Source organism: Thamnophis sirtalis, unplaced genomic scaffold (genome assembly GCF_051295495.1).
Source record: "Thamnophis sirtalis isolate CommonGarterSnake01/CBP01778 unplaced genomic scaffold, rThaSir2_p1.2 scaffold_17, whole genome shotgun sequence".
Lineage (NCBI taxonomy): Eukaryota > Metazoa > Chordata > Lepidosauria > Squamata > Natricidae > Thamnophis > Thamnophis sirtalis.
Window position 1 is genome coordinate 3,659,867 of NW_028261397.1, and position 14,739 is coordinate 3,674,605.

The 14,739-nt window shown below is 45.4% G+C and overlaps 2 protein-coding genes across 2 annotated transcripts in view; one reads left to right on the top strand and one right to left on the bottom strand.

Annotated features, from left to right (window-relative positions):
* Positions 1 to 7,910, bottom strand: part of LHFPL7 (LHFPL tetraspan subfamily member 7) — a 91,959-nt gene extending 84,049 nt beyond the window's left edge. The window contains exon 1 of the mRNA XM_087702821.1: positions 7,479 to 7,910. Coding sequence (XP_087558947.1) covers positions 7,479 to 7,910 — 432 coding nt within the window. The remainder of the gene's footprint in view (positions 1 to 7,478) is intronic.
* Positions 7,911 to 14,166: 6,256 nt separating this feature from the next.
* AKAP10 (A-kinase anchoring protein 10) overlaps positions 14,167 to 14,739 on the top strand; it is a gene marked incomplete in the record, with an annotated part of 65,733 nt that continues 65,160 nt past the window's right edge. Inside the window, 1 exon segment of the mRNA XM_087702804.1 lies at positions 14,167 to 14,367. Coding sequence (XP_087558930.1) covers positions 14,346 to 14,367 — 22 coding nt within the window.

Here is a 14,739-nt window from a genome sequence, read left to right on the forward strand (position 1 = left end):
ATACAAACCAACACGGCCAGAAATAGGTTACTTTTTTCCTTTTTGTAAAAATGATATGGATCAAATGGACTACTGCAACGTGCTCTACATGGGGCAGCCCTTGAAGAGCATTCGGAGACTTCAGCTTGTCCAGAATGCAGCCGCGCGAGCGATCGTGGGTGCACCTCGGTTCACCCACGTAACACCTATCCTCCGCGAGCTGCACTGGCTGCCTATTGGTCTCCGGATACGCTTCAAGGCGCTAGTCGTCACTTATAAAGCCCTTCATGGTATTGGACCTGGGTACTTGAGAGACCGCCTGCTGCCAATCACCTCCCAAAGACCCGTTAGATCCCACAGATTAGGCCTCCTCCGAATTCCATCCGCCAGCCAATGCCGACTGGCGACTACCTGGAGGAGAGCCTTCTCTGTGGCCGCTCCGACCCTCTGGAACGAACTCCCCATGGAGATTCGGACCCTCACCACCCTCCAGGCCTTCCGCAAAGCCCTCAAAACCTGGCTATTCCGGCAGGCCTGGGGCTAAAGAGCTTCTGCCCTCCCTTCTCGAATGGTATGGTTGTTGTGTGTTTTGAAATTGTGTATTGTTTGTTTGTCTTTATCCCCTGTTTGTACTTCCTTTCCCTTGACTGAGTTGTGAGCCGCCCTGAGTCCCCTTCGGGGAAAAGGGTGGCATATAAATGAAATAAATCCTAAAAAATCCTAATCCTAAAAAAACAGGGTGGCTACAATGTATAACTGAATATAGAATAGGAATAGGAATAGGAAGAATAGGAATAGGAATAGGAATAGGAATGGAAGAGCAGAGTTGGAAGGGACCTTGGAGGTCTTCTAGTCCAACCCCCTGCTTAGGCAGGAAACCCTACACCACTTCAGACAAATGGCTATACAACCTCTTCTTAAAAACTTCCAGTGTTGGAGCATTCACACCCTCTGGAGGCAAGTTGTTCCACTGGTTAATTGTCCTCACTGTTAAAAAATTTCTCCTTAATTCCACGTTGCTTCTCTCCTTGATTAAAATCATAACTTGAACGTATAGCTTACAATGATGAGCCTCCCCTTACAAACCGGGCCACCTCCCACCACCTGTTCCCATCAATGAGCTCCTTTTCTCTGGGAACAGCTGCGGGAGACAGACCTTTGCAGAGACATAAAGGAGCTTCACCAAAAGGGCCATGTGGCCTCCCAATAAATCTTTGGTTTATGAAATATATGTGAACCATATCAATCTATCATGGCTGGGTGGGAGTGGCGGCGGCGGGGAGTGTTACATAAACGAAAGAACTAAGAAATGGTTGCAAGTCGAGGATTTGCTGAATGCTTTTACTTGTGGCTCTTTCTTTGCATGGTGACTGGAGGTTACAAAGAGTGTAACTTTACAAACACTACCTACCACTCACTTGCAGACTGGAGGAATGCTTCCAACTATTCCAAGAAGGCTCCACACTCATTTGCACCACTCAGGGCACCCTGAGAACCAGAGGTGGGTTCCTACCAGTTCGCACCAGTTCGGTAGAACCGGTTCGTCAAATTTTTGAAACCCACCACTGACACAGACAGACAGACAGACAGACTCACACAGAGAGAGAAAGAGAAAGAAAGGAAGAAAGGAAGAAAGAAAGAAAAAAGAAAAAAGAAAAAAAGAAAAAAGAAAGAAAAAAGTGAGAGAGATGAAAGAAAAAAAGAGAAAGGGACAGAGAGACAAAAGGAAGGAAAGAGAGAGAGAGAGAGAGAGAGAGAGAGAGAGAGAGAGAGAGAGAGAGAGAAGAGAACACATGGCCGGCAAGCCACTCCCACCAGGTCACATGGCCAGCAAGCCACTCCCACAAAGGAGGCCACACCCACAGAGTAGGTTCAAAAATTTTTTGAAACCCACCACTGCTGAGGACACAGAGAAACCTCCAAGTGGCCTCAACGACCCTCTAAAAAAGGATGCAAATGACCAGCTGTCTGCAAGGAGTAGAAATCCTTCCATTCCCCAGAGCGGAAGAAGCTTCTTTGGATGAGAAGTGAAACCTCTTCAAAGAAAAAAATAAGGAAGTCCAGTTGCCTCCCGAAAAAAGACCCTGGATGGCGGAGAACCTCCATAGACAATGCCAACCTGCTAATCAACCAATGAAGTTCAGCATTTGGCTCGTGGGATTGACACTCTGAAAGAGTTCATTCATTCTGATGTTTTAATTCTTTATGTTAAATCTTTTCTGATTGTTTCACAGCCTGTTTTACAGTTATATTCTTAAACTGCCCTGAGTCGCCCCCACAGTGAGACGGGGAGCCTATAAATTGAATTACAGAGAGAGTTTGGTTTAGTAGTTAAGGCACCAGATTAGAAACCGGGGGGGACTGTGAGTTCTAGTCCCGCTTTAGGCATGAAAGCAGGCTGGGTGACTCTCGGTCAATCACTGGTAGACGGTGAGTTCTAGGGTTGCTTTAGATACGAAACTCATCTGGGTGACTCTGGGCTAATCAACCAGGAGACAGTGAGTTCGGTTCCACCACAAAACCGCGGTAGACAAAAGCGCGCTCGACGAAAGCGCGTACGTGACGTCATCACAGCGCGACGAAAACATCACGCTGTGAGCGGTAAATTTAAAATTAAAGCGAAAACCTTACCCTAACCCCCCCAAACCTAACCCTAAACCTAACCCTAAACCTAACCCTTAACCTAACCCTAAACCTAACCCTTAACCTAACGCTAAACCTAACCCTAAACCTAACCCTAAACCTAACCCTAACCCTAACCCTAAACCTAACCCTAAACCTAACCCTAAACCTAACCCTAAACCTAACCCTAAACCTAACCCTAAACCTAACCCTAAACCTAACGCTAAACCTAACCCTTAACCTAACCCTAAACCTAACCCTAAACCTAACCCTAAACCTAACCCTAAACCTAACCCTAAACCTAACCCTTAACCTAACCCTAAACCTAACCCTAAACCTAACCCTAAACCTAACCCTAAACCTAACCCTAAACCTAACCCTAAACCTAACCCTAAACCTAACCCTAAACCTAACCCTAAACCTAACCCTAAACCTAACCCTAAACCTAACGCTAACCCTTAACCTAACGCTAAACCTAACCCTAACGCTTAACGTAACCCTAAACCTAACCCTAAACCTAACCCTAAACCTAACCCTAAACCTAACCCTAAACCTAACCCTAAACCTAACCCTAAACCTAACCCTAAACCTAACCCTAAACCTAACCCTAACCCTTAACCTAACCCTAACCCTAACCCTAACCCTAACCCTAACCCTAACCCTAAACCTAACCCTAAACCTAACCCTAAACCTAACCCTAAACCTAACCCTAAACCTAACCCTTAACCTAACCCTAAACCTAACCCTAACCCTAACCCTAAACCTAACCCTTAACCTAACCCTAAACCTAACCCTAAACCTAACCCTAAACCTAACCCTAAACCTAACCCTAAACCTAACCCTAAACCTAACCCTAAACCTAACCCTAAACCTAACCCTAAACCTAACCCTTAACCTAACCCTAAACCTAACCCTAACGCTTAACGTAACCCTAAACCTAAACCTAACCCTTACCTTTATGTGAATCGACTTGCTTTAATTTAATTTTAATTTCAATTTAATTTATTTTTAATTTTTTTCGTCGCGCTGCTGATGACGTCAGGTACGCGCATTCGTCGAGCGCGCTTTAGTGGACCGCAGTTTTGACGGGTCACGGTGAGGGTTCTACTCCCACCTTAAGGCACAAAATCCAGCTTTAATGACTGTGGGCCAATCACAGGGAGACAGTGAGTTCTAGTCCTGCCTTAGTCATTAAGGCAACCTGATGACTTTGGGCCAATTGTCAGGAGATGATGAGTTCTAGTCCCATCTTAGTCATGAAAACATCTGGGTGACTTTGGGCCACTTGCTATTTCAGTGCTACCCACCTTGCAAGGAAGTTGTTGTGGGGAAAATAGGGGGGGGGGAGGACCACATTTATCACCTACAGTTATTTGTAAAAAGAAGGAAGGAAGGAAGGAAGGAAGGAAGGAAGGAAGGAAGGAAGGAAGGAAGGAAAGAAATCATAGTTGAGGAAGGGGAAGGAAGGAAGAAAGAAAGAACAAAAGAAAGAAAGAAAATCATAGAAAGAAAGAAGGAAGAAGGAAGGAAATCATAAATGAGGAAGGGAAAGGAAGACAAAAAGAAAGAGAAAAATAAATCATAGATAAGGAAGGGGAAGGAAGAAAGGAAGGAAAGAAGGAAAGAAAAGAAAGAAAGAAAGGAGGAAGAAAGGAAATCATAGATAAGGAAGGGAAGGGGAAAGGAAGAAAGGAAGGAAAGAAGAAAAGAAAGAAAGAAGGAAAGGAAGAAGGAAAGAAATCATAGATGAGGAAGGGAAAGGTGGACAAAAAAAAGAGAAAGAAAGAATAATAAATCATAGATAAGGAAGGGGAAGGAAGAAAGGAAGGAAAGAAGGAAAGAGAGAAGGAAAGAAAGAAGGAAGAAAAGGAGGAAGGGAGGGAGGGAGGGAGGGAGGGAGGGAGGAAGAAAGGAAGGAAGGAAGGAAGGAAGGAAGGAAGGAAGGAAGGAAGGAAGGAAGGAAGAAAGAAAGAAAAAGACCTACTACCCAGCTAGGCAGACTCAAGCTTTCCCCATTTCCCTGCCCACTGCCAATAACTTTTGCAATTGTCCTTTCTACAGGGAGGGGCGTCAGCTTGGCTGGTGATGGAATGAAACAGTTCCACGAAATGGGCTTGCCTGCTAAAGGACCCCCAGACTCTTTTGTCCTCTCTCTGCCACCACAACGCACACACAGACACGCACGTTCCAACAAAAGAACACAGGCCGAAAACAACAATGGTCCAGGAACAACCATCGGCTGCCAGAGAGACACAGACAAAAATATCCCCCACTTCCTGCCCTTTATAAAAGACCTGTTGAAGCCACGTTGCCCCTCTTAACAGGAGTGGGGTCTTTTGTGGGGGGGTGTTTAACAGCCCATTCTCAACCGCTTCTCTCTCTTTTTAAATTCACATCCCATTGCCTTAATAAAATCAAATAAAATCCATACCAGAGATCAGGAATTTTTGTAAAAAGCCTGCTATAAACTCACATGGCTGGACTTTAACACTTATTTGAATTCCTGGCTTCATCATGGTTTGTCTCCTAGTTTGCAGCAATTCTACTCATTTTAAGGGGGGCAAAGGCACATTTAGCTGCCTTCGTGTGTGTCTCCCCCCCTCAAAAAACACGCCCTTCGCACAACTGCGCCGCAACTCAACAAAACTGGGACACAAAGTGTGCTGAAGTCCTGTCTTGTAACACCCACCCTTGGGAGCCCAAGAGGTGTGTGTTTGCAACCCACTTTAAAAAAAGAAAACTTAGTAGAATAAGAATAGAATATAGAATAGAATAAGATAAAATGAAGAATAGAATAGAATGGAGAATAGAATAGAGTAGAATGGAGTATAGAATAGAACAGAACAGAATAGAACAGAGAATAAAATAGAATAAAATAAAATAGAGAACAGAACAGAACAGGAATAGAGAATAGAAGAGAATGGAAGAGAACAGAGTAGAACAGAACAGGAATAGACAATAGAATGGAACACAGAATAGAATAAAATGAAATAGAGAATAGAAGAGAGAATAGAATAGAATAAAACAGAGAATAGAATAGAGAAGATAAGAGAATAGAGAATAGAATAGAATAGAATATGGAATATAAGAGAAGAGAGAATAGAATAGAAGAGAGAATAGAAGAGAATGGAAGAGAACAGAGTAGAACAGAACAGGAATAGACAATAGAATAGAACACAGAATAGAATAAAATGAAATAGAGAATAGAAGAGAGAATAGAATAGAATAAAACAGAGAATAGAATAGAGAAGATAAGAGAATAGAGAATAGAATAGAATAGAATATGGAATAGAAGAGAAGAGAGAATAGAAGAGAGAATAGAAGAGAGAATAGAAGAGAGAATAGAATAGAATAAAACAGAGAATAGAATAGAGAAGATAAGAGAATAGAGAATAGAATAGAATAGAATAGAATATGGAATAGAAGAGAAGAGAGAATAGAATAGAAGAGAGAAGAGAAGAGAGAAGAGAAGAGAGAAGAGAAGAGAGAATAGAATAGAAGAGAGAAGAGAACAGAAGAGAATGGAAGAGAACAGAGTAGAACAGAACAGAGAATAGAATAAAGAGCCGAGGTGGCGCAGTGGATAGAGTGCAGTACTGCAGGCCACTTCAGCTGACTGCTAGTTCAGCAGTTCAGCGGTTCAAATCTCACCGGCTCAAATCTCACCGGCTCAGGGTTGACTCAGCCTTCCATCCTTCCGAGGTGGGTGAAATGAGGACCCGGATTGTTGTTGGGGGCGATATGCTGACTCTGTAAACCGCTTAGAGAGGGCTGAAAGCCCTATGAAGTGGTATATAAGTCTAACTGCTATTGCTATTTAAAATAAAGTAGAGAATAGAAGAGGGAAGGGAATAGAGAAGAGAATAGAGAATAGAGAATAGAGAATAGAGAATAGAGAATAGAGAATAGAGAATAGAAGAGAGAATAGAATATAGAAGAGAAGAGAAGAGAAGAGAGAAGAGAAGAGAGGAGTTGGAAGGGACCTTGGAGGTCTTCTAGTCCAACCCCCTGCTTAGGCAGGAAACCCTACTAGTCTAACGATTACAAGCTGATTTCACTGCCCATGCCCATTCTGATCTTTTAATGATGATTATTGTTCCTTCACACATTCAGCCAGATGTTCAGGCTGCATATGGCATTTTTTAAAATTCACCCCAAGGACTTAGGACAGGCAGATGTGGATGTCCGGTGGCGTTTAAAGGTACAGCTGCGGGATGTAAGCTGGAACAGACAAGCTCCTTTTGCAATTGATGGACGGGGATCTGGTCAATGCCGGGTTAATATTCCAGAGGTGCTCCAGATGTTTCAGGATTGCACCTAAAAGCGCCAGTCACTTATTGCTATCTTTTGCCTTGGCGGTCGTTCCTATTCTATTTCTATTGGCCGGTCTTTGTGCTGTGGCTATGCTTACAGTTTCCACGCTATCGCACCCACGCAGGAAAGGAGCAAATTACAAAGGACTATAAAAGCCCCCCCTTTTCCTTCACGGCGGCCAGAGGCAACGGGTTTCACAGACACGTTCACCCCACGGGCGCGGAATTTTGCACGGGATCTACCCGCCGCTGGCATCAAGCGCGGCTCAGGGTTGGAGTGAGTGGGACCGGGTTGGGGGGGTGGGAGAGACCCCCTAAAGCCCGCCGCTGAATCCATCCTCCCCTCCCCTCCGTCCAGACATCGGGCCTGGGCACGTGGCGGGCCGCGATCGCGGGTGGGCGATACGTCAAAGTCTCCCCCCCCCCACATCCCCGGCCCCAGCCTCGTTATTGTCAGCTCGCAACGCCCTCCCGCCTTTGCCCAACGCGCGGGACAACTTCCACCCCACCCCACCGCCGAGGCACCCACGCGCCCGCCCACCCACCCACGCAGCCCGGGCTCACCTGCCAGGAGGCGGAGGGGATCTGTCCGAAGCCCCCCAGGCCGCCCAGGGCGTCGCAGGGCTCGGCGTGCCGCGGGGCATCCGTGCAGTGCCACAGCAAGCCGAAGCTGACTTCTCCCACGCCGCCCACGGAGGAGGGCGCGGGGCTGCCACCCCACCGCCGCCCGCCCCCGCCACGCGGCCGGACGACCCAGGCGGGCGAGAGGAAGCCGAAGCTGCAGACGGCCAGCAGGCAGGAGGACAAGAGGACCCAGAAGCAGCCCACGCCGCTCACCATCCTGGGCAAAGCCCGGGCGGGGGGCGGCCGGCCCGATGCCAAGGATGCCGCCGGGCGCCCGGGCAGCAATGCCGCTTGCCCGCCGCCGCCGCCGCCGCCCACCGCCTCTTCCTCCGCCTTCCTCTTCCTCTTCTTCTTCTTGCGGCGCGGAGGCATGGAGGGGGGCCAGGTGGGACGCCCACCCGCCCTCCCACGCACCGACCCACTCGCGATCGCGGCTCACAGCAGGAGCCGGCGCTTGCCGGAGGTGGCTCCTCCGCCTGGCCGCTTGGCCTCGCCTTCCCGGTGGGCGTCTCCCCGGAGCCGGCTCCCCGTCACGTGCAGGCCGGCCCCACCCGCCTGCGCAGGGACACCCCCCCCTTCTCCCCCAGAGAAGGGGGAGAGTGGGGCTGGGGGCTTTGGGTGGGAAGGGGGGGTCTTCTCCCCCAGGGAAAAGTCTCCCTTTCTCTCTCTCTCTCTCCCCTCCTTTAGTGAAAAGGCAGGCTGGGAACAAGAGAGAGGAAGGAAGGGAGGGGGGATTCCCAGGATGGGGAGGGGTCTTTGGAAGAGAGAGACCCTTCCCCAAGCTTTCCCTCGAGTGGGAACTCCGCGTTGGGTGCCTAAGGCCGGGGATTCCGCCCGCAGGGTCAGCGGCTCGAGGGAAGGACGTGGGAAGGCGCAACACGCGGACAGCGCCTTTGGCTCGCTGCCTGTGCTGTTAATGTGGACAGTACCCAATCCGGCCTCTAGGCGAGTCAGCGAGGGGAAGCAGGCGTATTGTAAGGCGTTGCTGCCCTCTAGCGGCCAGCCTGTGCGTTGCAGCGTTAGAAGAAAATAAAATAGAATAAGAGAGTTGGAAGGGACCTTAGAGGTCTTCTAATCCAACCCCCTGCTTAGGCAGGAAACCCTACACCACTTCAGACAAATGGCTATCCAATATCTTCTTAAAAACCTCCAGTGTTGGAGCATTCACAAGTTCTGGAGACAAGTAGTTCCACTGATTAATTGTTCTCACTGTTGGGGAAATTCTTCCTCAGTTCTAAGTTGCTTCTCTCCTTGATTAATTTCCACCAATTGCTCCTTGTTCTACCCTCAGATGCCTTGGAGAATAGTTTGACTTCCTCTTCTTTGTGGCAACCCCTGAGATATTGGAAGATGCTATCATGTCTCCCCTGGTCCTTCTTTTCATTAAACTAGACCTACCCAGTTCCTGCAACCGTTCTTCATATGTTTTAGCCTCCAGTCCCCTAATCATCTTCGTTTCTCTTCTCTGCACTCTTTCCAGAGTCTCCGCATCTTTTCTACATCGTGGCGACCAAAACTGAATGCAAATATTCCAAGTGTGGCCTCACCAAGGCCTTGTAAAGTGGTATTAACCCTTCACGTGATCTTGATTCTCTCCCTCTGTTGATGCAGCCTAGAACTGTGTTGGCTTTTTTGGCAGCTGCTGCCCACGGCTGGCTCCTATTTAAGTGATTGTCCACTAGGACTCCAAGATCCCTCTCACAGCTACTACTTGGATTTGTTGTTGTTAGTTGCAAAGTTGTGTCCGATCCGTCGCAACTCCATGGAAAACCTTTTCAAGGTTAGAGATCTGGTACAGGTAGTCAGATGGAAGGGACCTTGGAGGTCTTCCAGTGGAGACCCTGCTCAAACAGGATACCTAATACCATTTCAAACGGGTGATTGTCTAGTCTCTTCTTAAAAACCTCCTGTGATGGAGTACGCACAATTTCTGGTGGCAAGCTGTTCCACTGGTGAACTGTCCTCACTGTTAGGAAGTTTCTCCTTAATCCCAGGTTGCTTCTCTCCTTGATTAAGTTTTTTTTTTTTTTTGCAGTAGACTTATATACCGCTTCATAGGGCTTTCAGGCCTCTCTAAGCGGTTTACAGAGAGTCAGCATATTGCCCCCAACAATCTGGGTCCTCATTTTACCCACCTTGGAAGGATGGAAGGCTGAGTCAACCCTGAGCCGGTGAGATTTGAACCGCTGAACTGCTGATCTAGCAGTAGCCTGCAGTGCTGCATTTAACCACTGCGCCACCTTGGCTCTGTTGCCCTCCGTTGTTTCTTGTCTTCCCTTCTGGTGCTTTGCAAAATAAATTGACCCCCTCCTCTTTGTGGCGGCCCCTCAAATACTGGAATACTGCTCTAATCTCCCCCCCCTTTCCTTTTTTGGACTAGCCAAACCCAAATCTTGCCACCATTCTTCATATATTTGTCACTAACAGAGTTGGAAGGGACCTAGGAAATCTTCTAGTCTAGTGTTTCTCAACCTTGGTAACTTGAAGATGTCCGGACGTCAACTCCCAGGTATGCCCAAATATGGGAGGAAGGTCACACTTCCATTCTCTGTCCTTCGGCTCGTCACAAGAGACCATCCAGACAGAAACCCAATATTTTTTACTGTTGCCTTTTTGTTACATTTGTTATATTTGTGCTGATAATTTGTGCTGTCTCCCTTTATTTATTTATCAGCACAAATATAACATATATATGTGTGTGTGTGTGTGTGTATATATATGTATATATGTATATATGTATGTATGTATGTATGGGTGTATATATATATATATATATAGTATAGTCTCCCTTTATTTATTTATTTATAGTATAGGTTCAAATCCCAGTAAGGGTATGGCTAGCTGATGAGAGCTAAATAGCTTGAAATAGATCTATACTAGTCTCCCTTTATTTATTTATCAGCACAAATAAAATAAAAAAAAACAAAAAAAACACACAAATATAACAAAGGCAACAGTAAAAATATTGGGTTTCTGTCGTGATGGACTCTTGTGACGAGCCGAATGACAGATGATAGAAGCAGTTAGCTTCCTCCCATAATTGGGGCTTACCAGGGGTTGTAAAAATCTAATAGATACCTTTCCCCCTGGCTTCGCTGATAACAGATAAGAGCCTGTGGCCTAATGGCTAAGATCTCTGCCTAGTATGCCGAGTATGCAATATAGCCCAGGTTCAAATCCCAGTAAGGGCATGGCTAGCTGATGAGAGCTAAATAGCTTGAAATAGATCTATACTAGTCTCCCTTTATTTATTTATCAGCACAAATAAAAAAATTAAAAAAACACACACACACACACATATATATATACATATACATACATACATACATACATTATTATCATTATCAATCATTTATTTAACTATAACCATTATCACTTCATTTTGTACATAATACTCTAAATTTAACTCAATTTTACTCAATTTTTATTATCAGCTTTCATTACATCAACCTGTGTCTTTCCAGTAATAGTGCAGTTTTATGTCTTTTACCATTTGTAGCATTAGCATTCTGATTAATTTCTTGGTAAGTCTTATATAGACTTCTCTTGGCAAGTTATTGTTCATTTCATTTCTTATGTAAACTCGAAACCCTCCATTTGCTTCTTTAATCAGCTTATCTTTAGTTATCACTCGTGCTTCTTATATAGTTTCTCTCCTTACTTCCATCAATTTTTCTCTCTTTTTTTTCTTCTATACTTTGAAGTCTGGGATAGAGTTCCAGTCCATCTATCTCCCCTTTCCATATTCCACTCTTTTCATTTCCAGCCAGGTTTAGCTTACTATCAATATCAACAGTTTTCTTGTTTCTTTGATTATTTTTCCCTTCAATTTTTAGAACTCTGTCCTCCACTTTTTCCATTTGATAAAACATCCTCCATTTTTCCATCACATTTTACTGTGCTGCGTTCGATATTCTCTAATCTCTTCTCAATTTTTTCTGTCACGGCTAAGATCTTTTGAATTCCAAACATAATCATTTGCAGTGTTAAGGTTTCTTTTTCTTGTTGTGCCATTTTCCAATTTGTAAACACAGATTGAAAAAAGGAGGAGCTGACGTCACAACGAGATGACATGAGATCTTGGAGCTCCAAGATTGCAGTCTATACTTTTGCCACTGGATGGTCCTTTTGGACCTAAACCGTCCCGAAGAGACGGTGACAGGGAAGAGTACGTCCTGCTATTTTCAGGGACACCGTGAAGTCCCTGATTGATCCAGGAGAACCTCTTCTTGCCGGTGATAGAATCGCAGCCACTGAAGCTGCTGAAGTTGGGACAGCTCCGGAACGGGAGGAAAACAAAGAAGTGTGCCGTTTGATGAGGAAATTTTATTATTAGACAAAAGATTACACAAAAAAATCAAAAGTTAAATTAAATTTGAAAACAGAAGAAAGTAAGTGGCGGAATTAAGCTACGTTAAACAGTGTGTTATCCTTGTTTTTTTAAATCGTTTTTCATGGATGGAACTTTTGCAAACATTTCCTATTTTTTAAACTGAATGGATTAGTTTTTCTTCTTCTACTTTTAATTTCTTTTTATATACCAATGGATTAAGAATTTTTTCCTTTAATTTTACAATGCTGGATTGGATGGTTTTTTTCCTCCATTTTAAAGTTTTTCTTTTCTTTTCTCTGTAAGTTTGGATTATAAAGAAGATATTAAAAGGAATACAAAGAGGTCTGTAACAATAGAAGGAAAGGAAGTAACACTGCCACTTGGAGACTGGAGGCTGGAAATATTGTCCACCCCCCCCCCCCCTTGATCATTTGTTTTACACTTCAAGGTTTCTTAGCTTGTTTACTGTGAGTGATAGTGGGAAGAGCATGGGTTGTTTATACAGGTGCTTTTTGGGAGCTCTTTCAATAGCTGGAGTGGAGGGAGGAGAGACCTTGACTTTGAAAGATTATAAATGAACTCACTTCAAATCTAACAAAAAGCTTCGAATGTTATAGTGGCAGTGTTTACAAATTGGGAAATGGCTCGATTCATTGCTTCTTATCTTCCCTTTGTCTACAACTTGTTTTCTAGTAGCAGTGAAAATACATTATTCTCATGCACTGGAATTAATATTTCAGTGTAGAACTGAAGAGCCGAGGTGGCGCAGTGGTTAGGGTGCAGTACTGCAGGCCACTTCAGCTGACCACTTCAGCTGTTATCTGCAGTTCTAATCTCACCGCCTCAAGGTTGACTCAGCCTTCCATCCTTCCAAGGTGGGTGAAATGAGGACCCAGACTGTGGGGGCGATATGCTGACTCTGTAAACCGCTTAGAGAGGGCTGAAAGCCCTATGAAGCGGTATATAAGTCTAACTGCTATTGCTATTGCTATTGCTATTGCTAACTGATTGGACTATTCCTATTAAATGTAGCAACAAAAACTTTTTAAAAAGCTTTCACAGGTTAGGGTTATAGAATAAAAATGGAAGATGGAAATAAAAGGAGATTAAAGAAGAAGAGGAAATATGTTAAGATAGAGATGTAAACAATATGATAATTGTTAATATGATGATGATGATAATGATTGTGCTTAATGTTATTACGGTATTCTATTTTTATTGGAAGATATGTTAAGAGGGAAAAATGAACAAATTGACTGTTCAACTTTAATATACTATAAGTGAATGATTAGAGAATTAATATCAATGTAGTGAATGATATTGTAAATTCTGATGGTTATTGCACAAATATTTCTACCCAGATGACACACTGTTTAAGAAAAGATGGTTATATCATAAAAATAATAAAAACTATTTACAAAATAAAAGCTTTCACGTGTGTTGATAAGTGTTCTTCGTTGCTTCTTAAGAGAATATGTGCTACACAAAAAGATAATACATCAGGCAGAAATAAATTAATTTGATTGCCATTCTATTTTCTTTGCTTTTGCACCTCACAATTTTTTATTTATCCTTTTAAAAATGTATAGTTGGAAAATCACATTGTTCATAGCAACTTTAAGATGAGTGGATTTCAGTTGGCCTGAGGAATTATGGGAGTTGAAGTTTCACATTTTAAAAAACTGAGATTAAGAAACACTAGATTAGAATATGTATGGGTCAATTTTCTAATCTGGTTAATATGCTACCTGGGGAATTCTGGGAGTGGAAGCAAATATGGGTATGTTGACTGAGGAATTCTGGGAGTTGAAATCAACATAGTCTAAGGCATGCTGGCTAAGAGAATTCTGGGAGTTGAAGTCCACCCATCTTAAATTATGTTGACTGTTGAATTCTGGGAGTGGAAGTCCCCCCCATCTTAAAGCCTGATGGCACGTCATGTCGTCGCGACTTCAGCTCCTCCTCTCTCAGGAATTGATTTCTCCTAGGTTTCTTGCAGTTGCCCTTATCCAAGATGGCTGAACGGGCATCCGCATCTGTTTCACGAATAAGCCGGGCGGGATTCTCTCTTGCCTCGCTTCGAGAGGTCCTCCCGCGGAAGAACGCGCCCTCTTCCAAGATGGCTTTCTTCGCCTCCTCCACTCTCCTGCGCCGGGCGCCCTCTTCCAAGATGGCCTCTCCTTCAATGCCCCGCCTCCTCCTTTCTCTCGCTCTCTCTGATTGGTCTAATGACGCATGACGACTAAAGGGCTTCCGGGCCGGTCCTTTTTTTTTTTCCTTTCCCGAAAGGCTTTGCGCGCCGCTGCCGCCGCCGCCCGGAAAAAGGAGCCTGCGCCGCGGCCGCCGCTGTTGACAACATGGCGGCTGCCGCCTCCTCCGCCGCCTCGGTGTGGGGCGCGGGAGGCGGCGGCGGGAGGAGGAAGACGACCCAGCAGCCCTGAGGGACGGCCCAGGCCTGCCCCGCCGGCGCCGCCATGTCGTTCTTCAGGCGGAAAGGTAGCCGCGCTTTTGGGTCTGGGGGCTCTGGGGAGGGGGCTGCGCCTGCCTTTGGGCCCGGCGGAGGGAGGGGGAGGTCGAAAAAGGGGTCGGGGGCGGAGGGCTACGCAGCATGGTCTTGGTGATACTTAAGTATGGGCTTTGTAGTACTGCAACAAATGGGGAGGGGGCTGCTGCCTTGAAGGGGGGGCTCTCGGGGGAATTGTGGGGAGGGGGCTGCGCCTGTCTTTAGGCCTGGAGGAGGGAGGGGGAGGATAAAAACGGGATCGGGGACGGACTGAGGGCTTTGTAATACTTAAGTATGGGTTTTGTAGTACTGCAACAATGGGGAGGGGGCTGCTGCCTTTAAGGGGGGGCGTCAGTCAAGGCAGC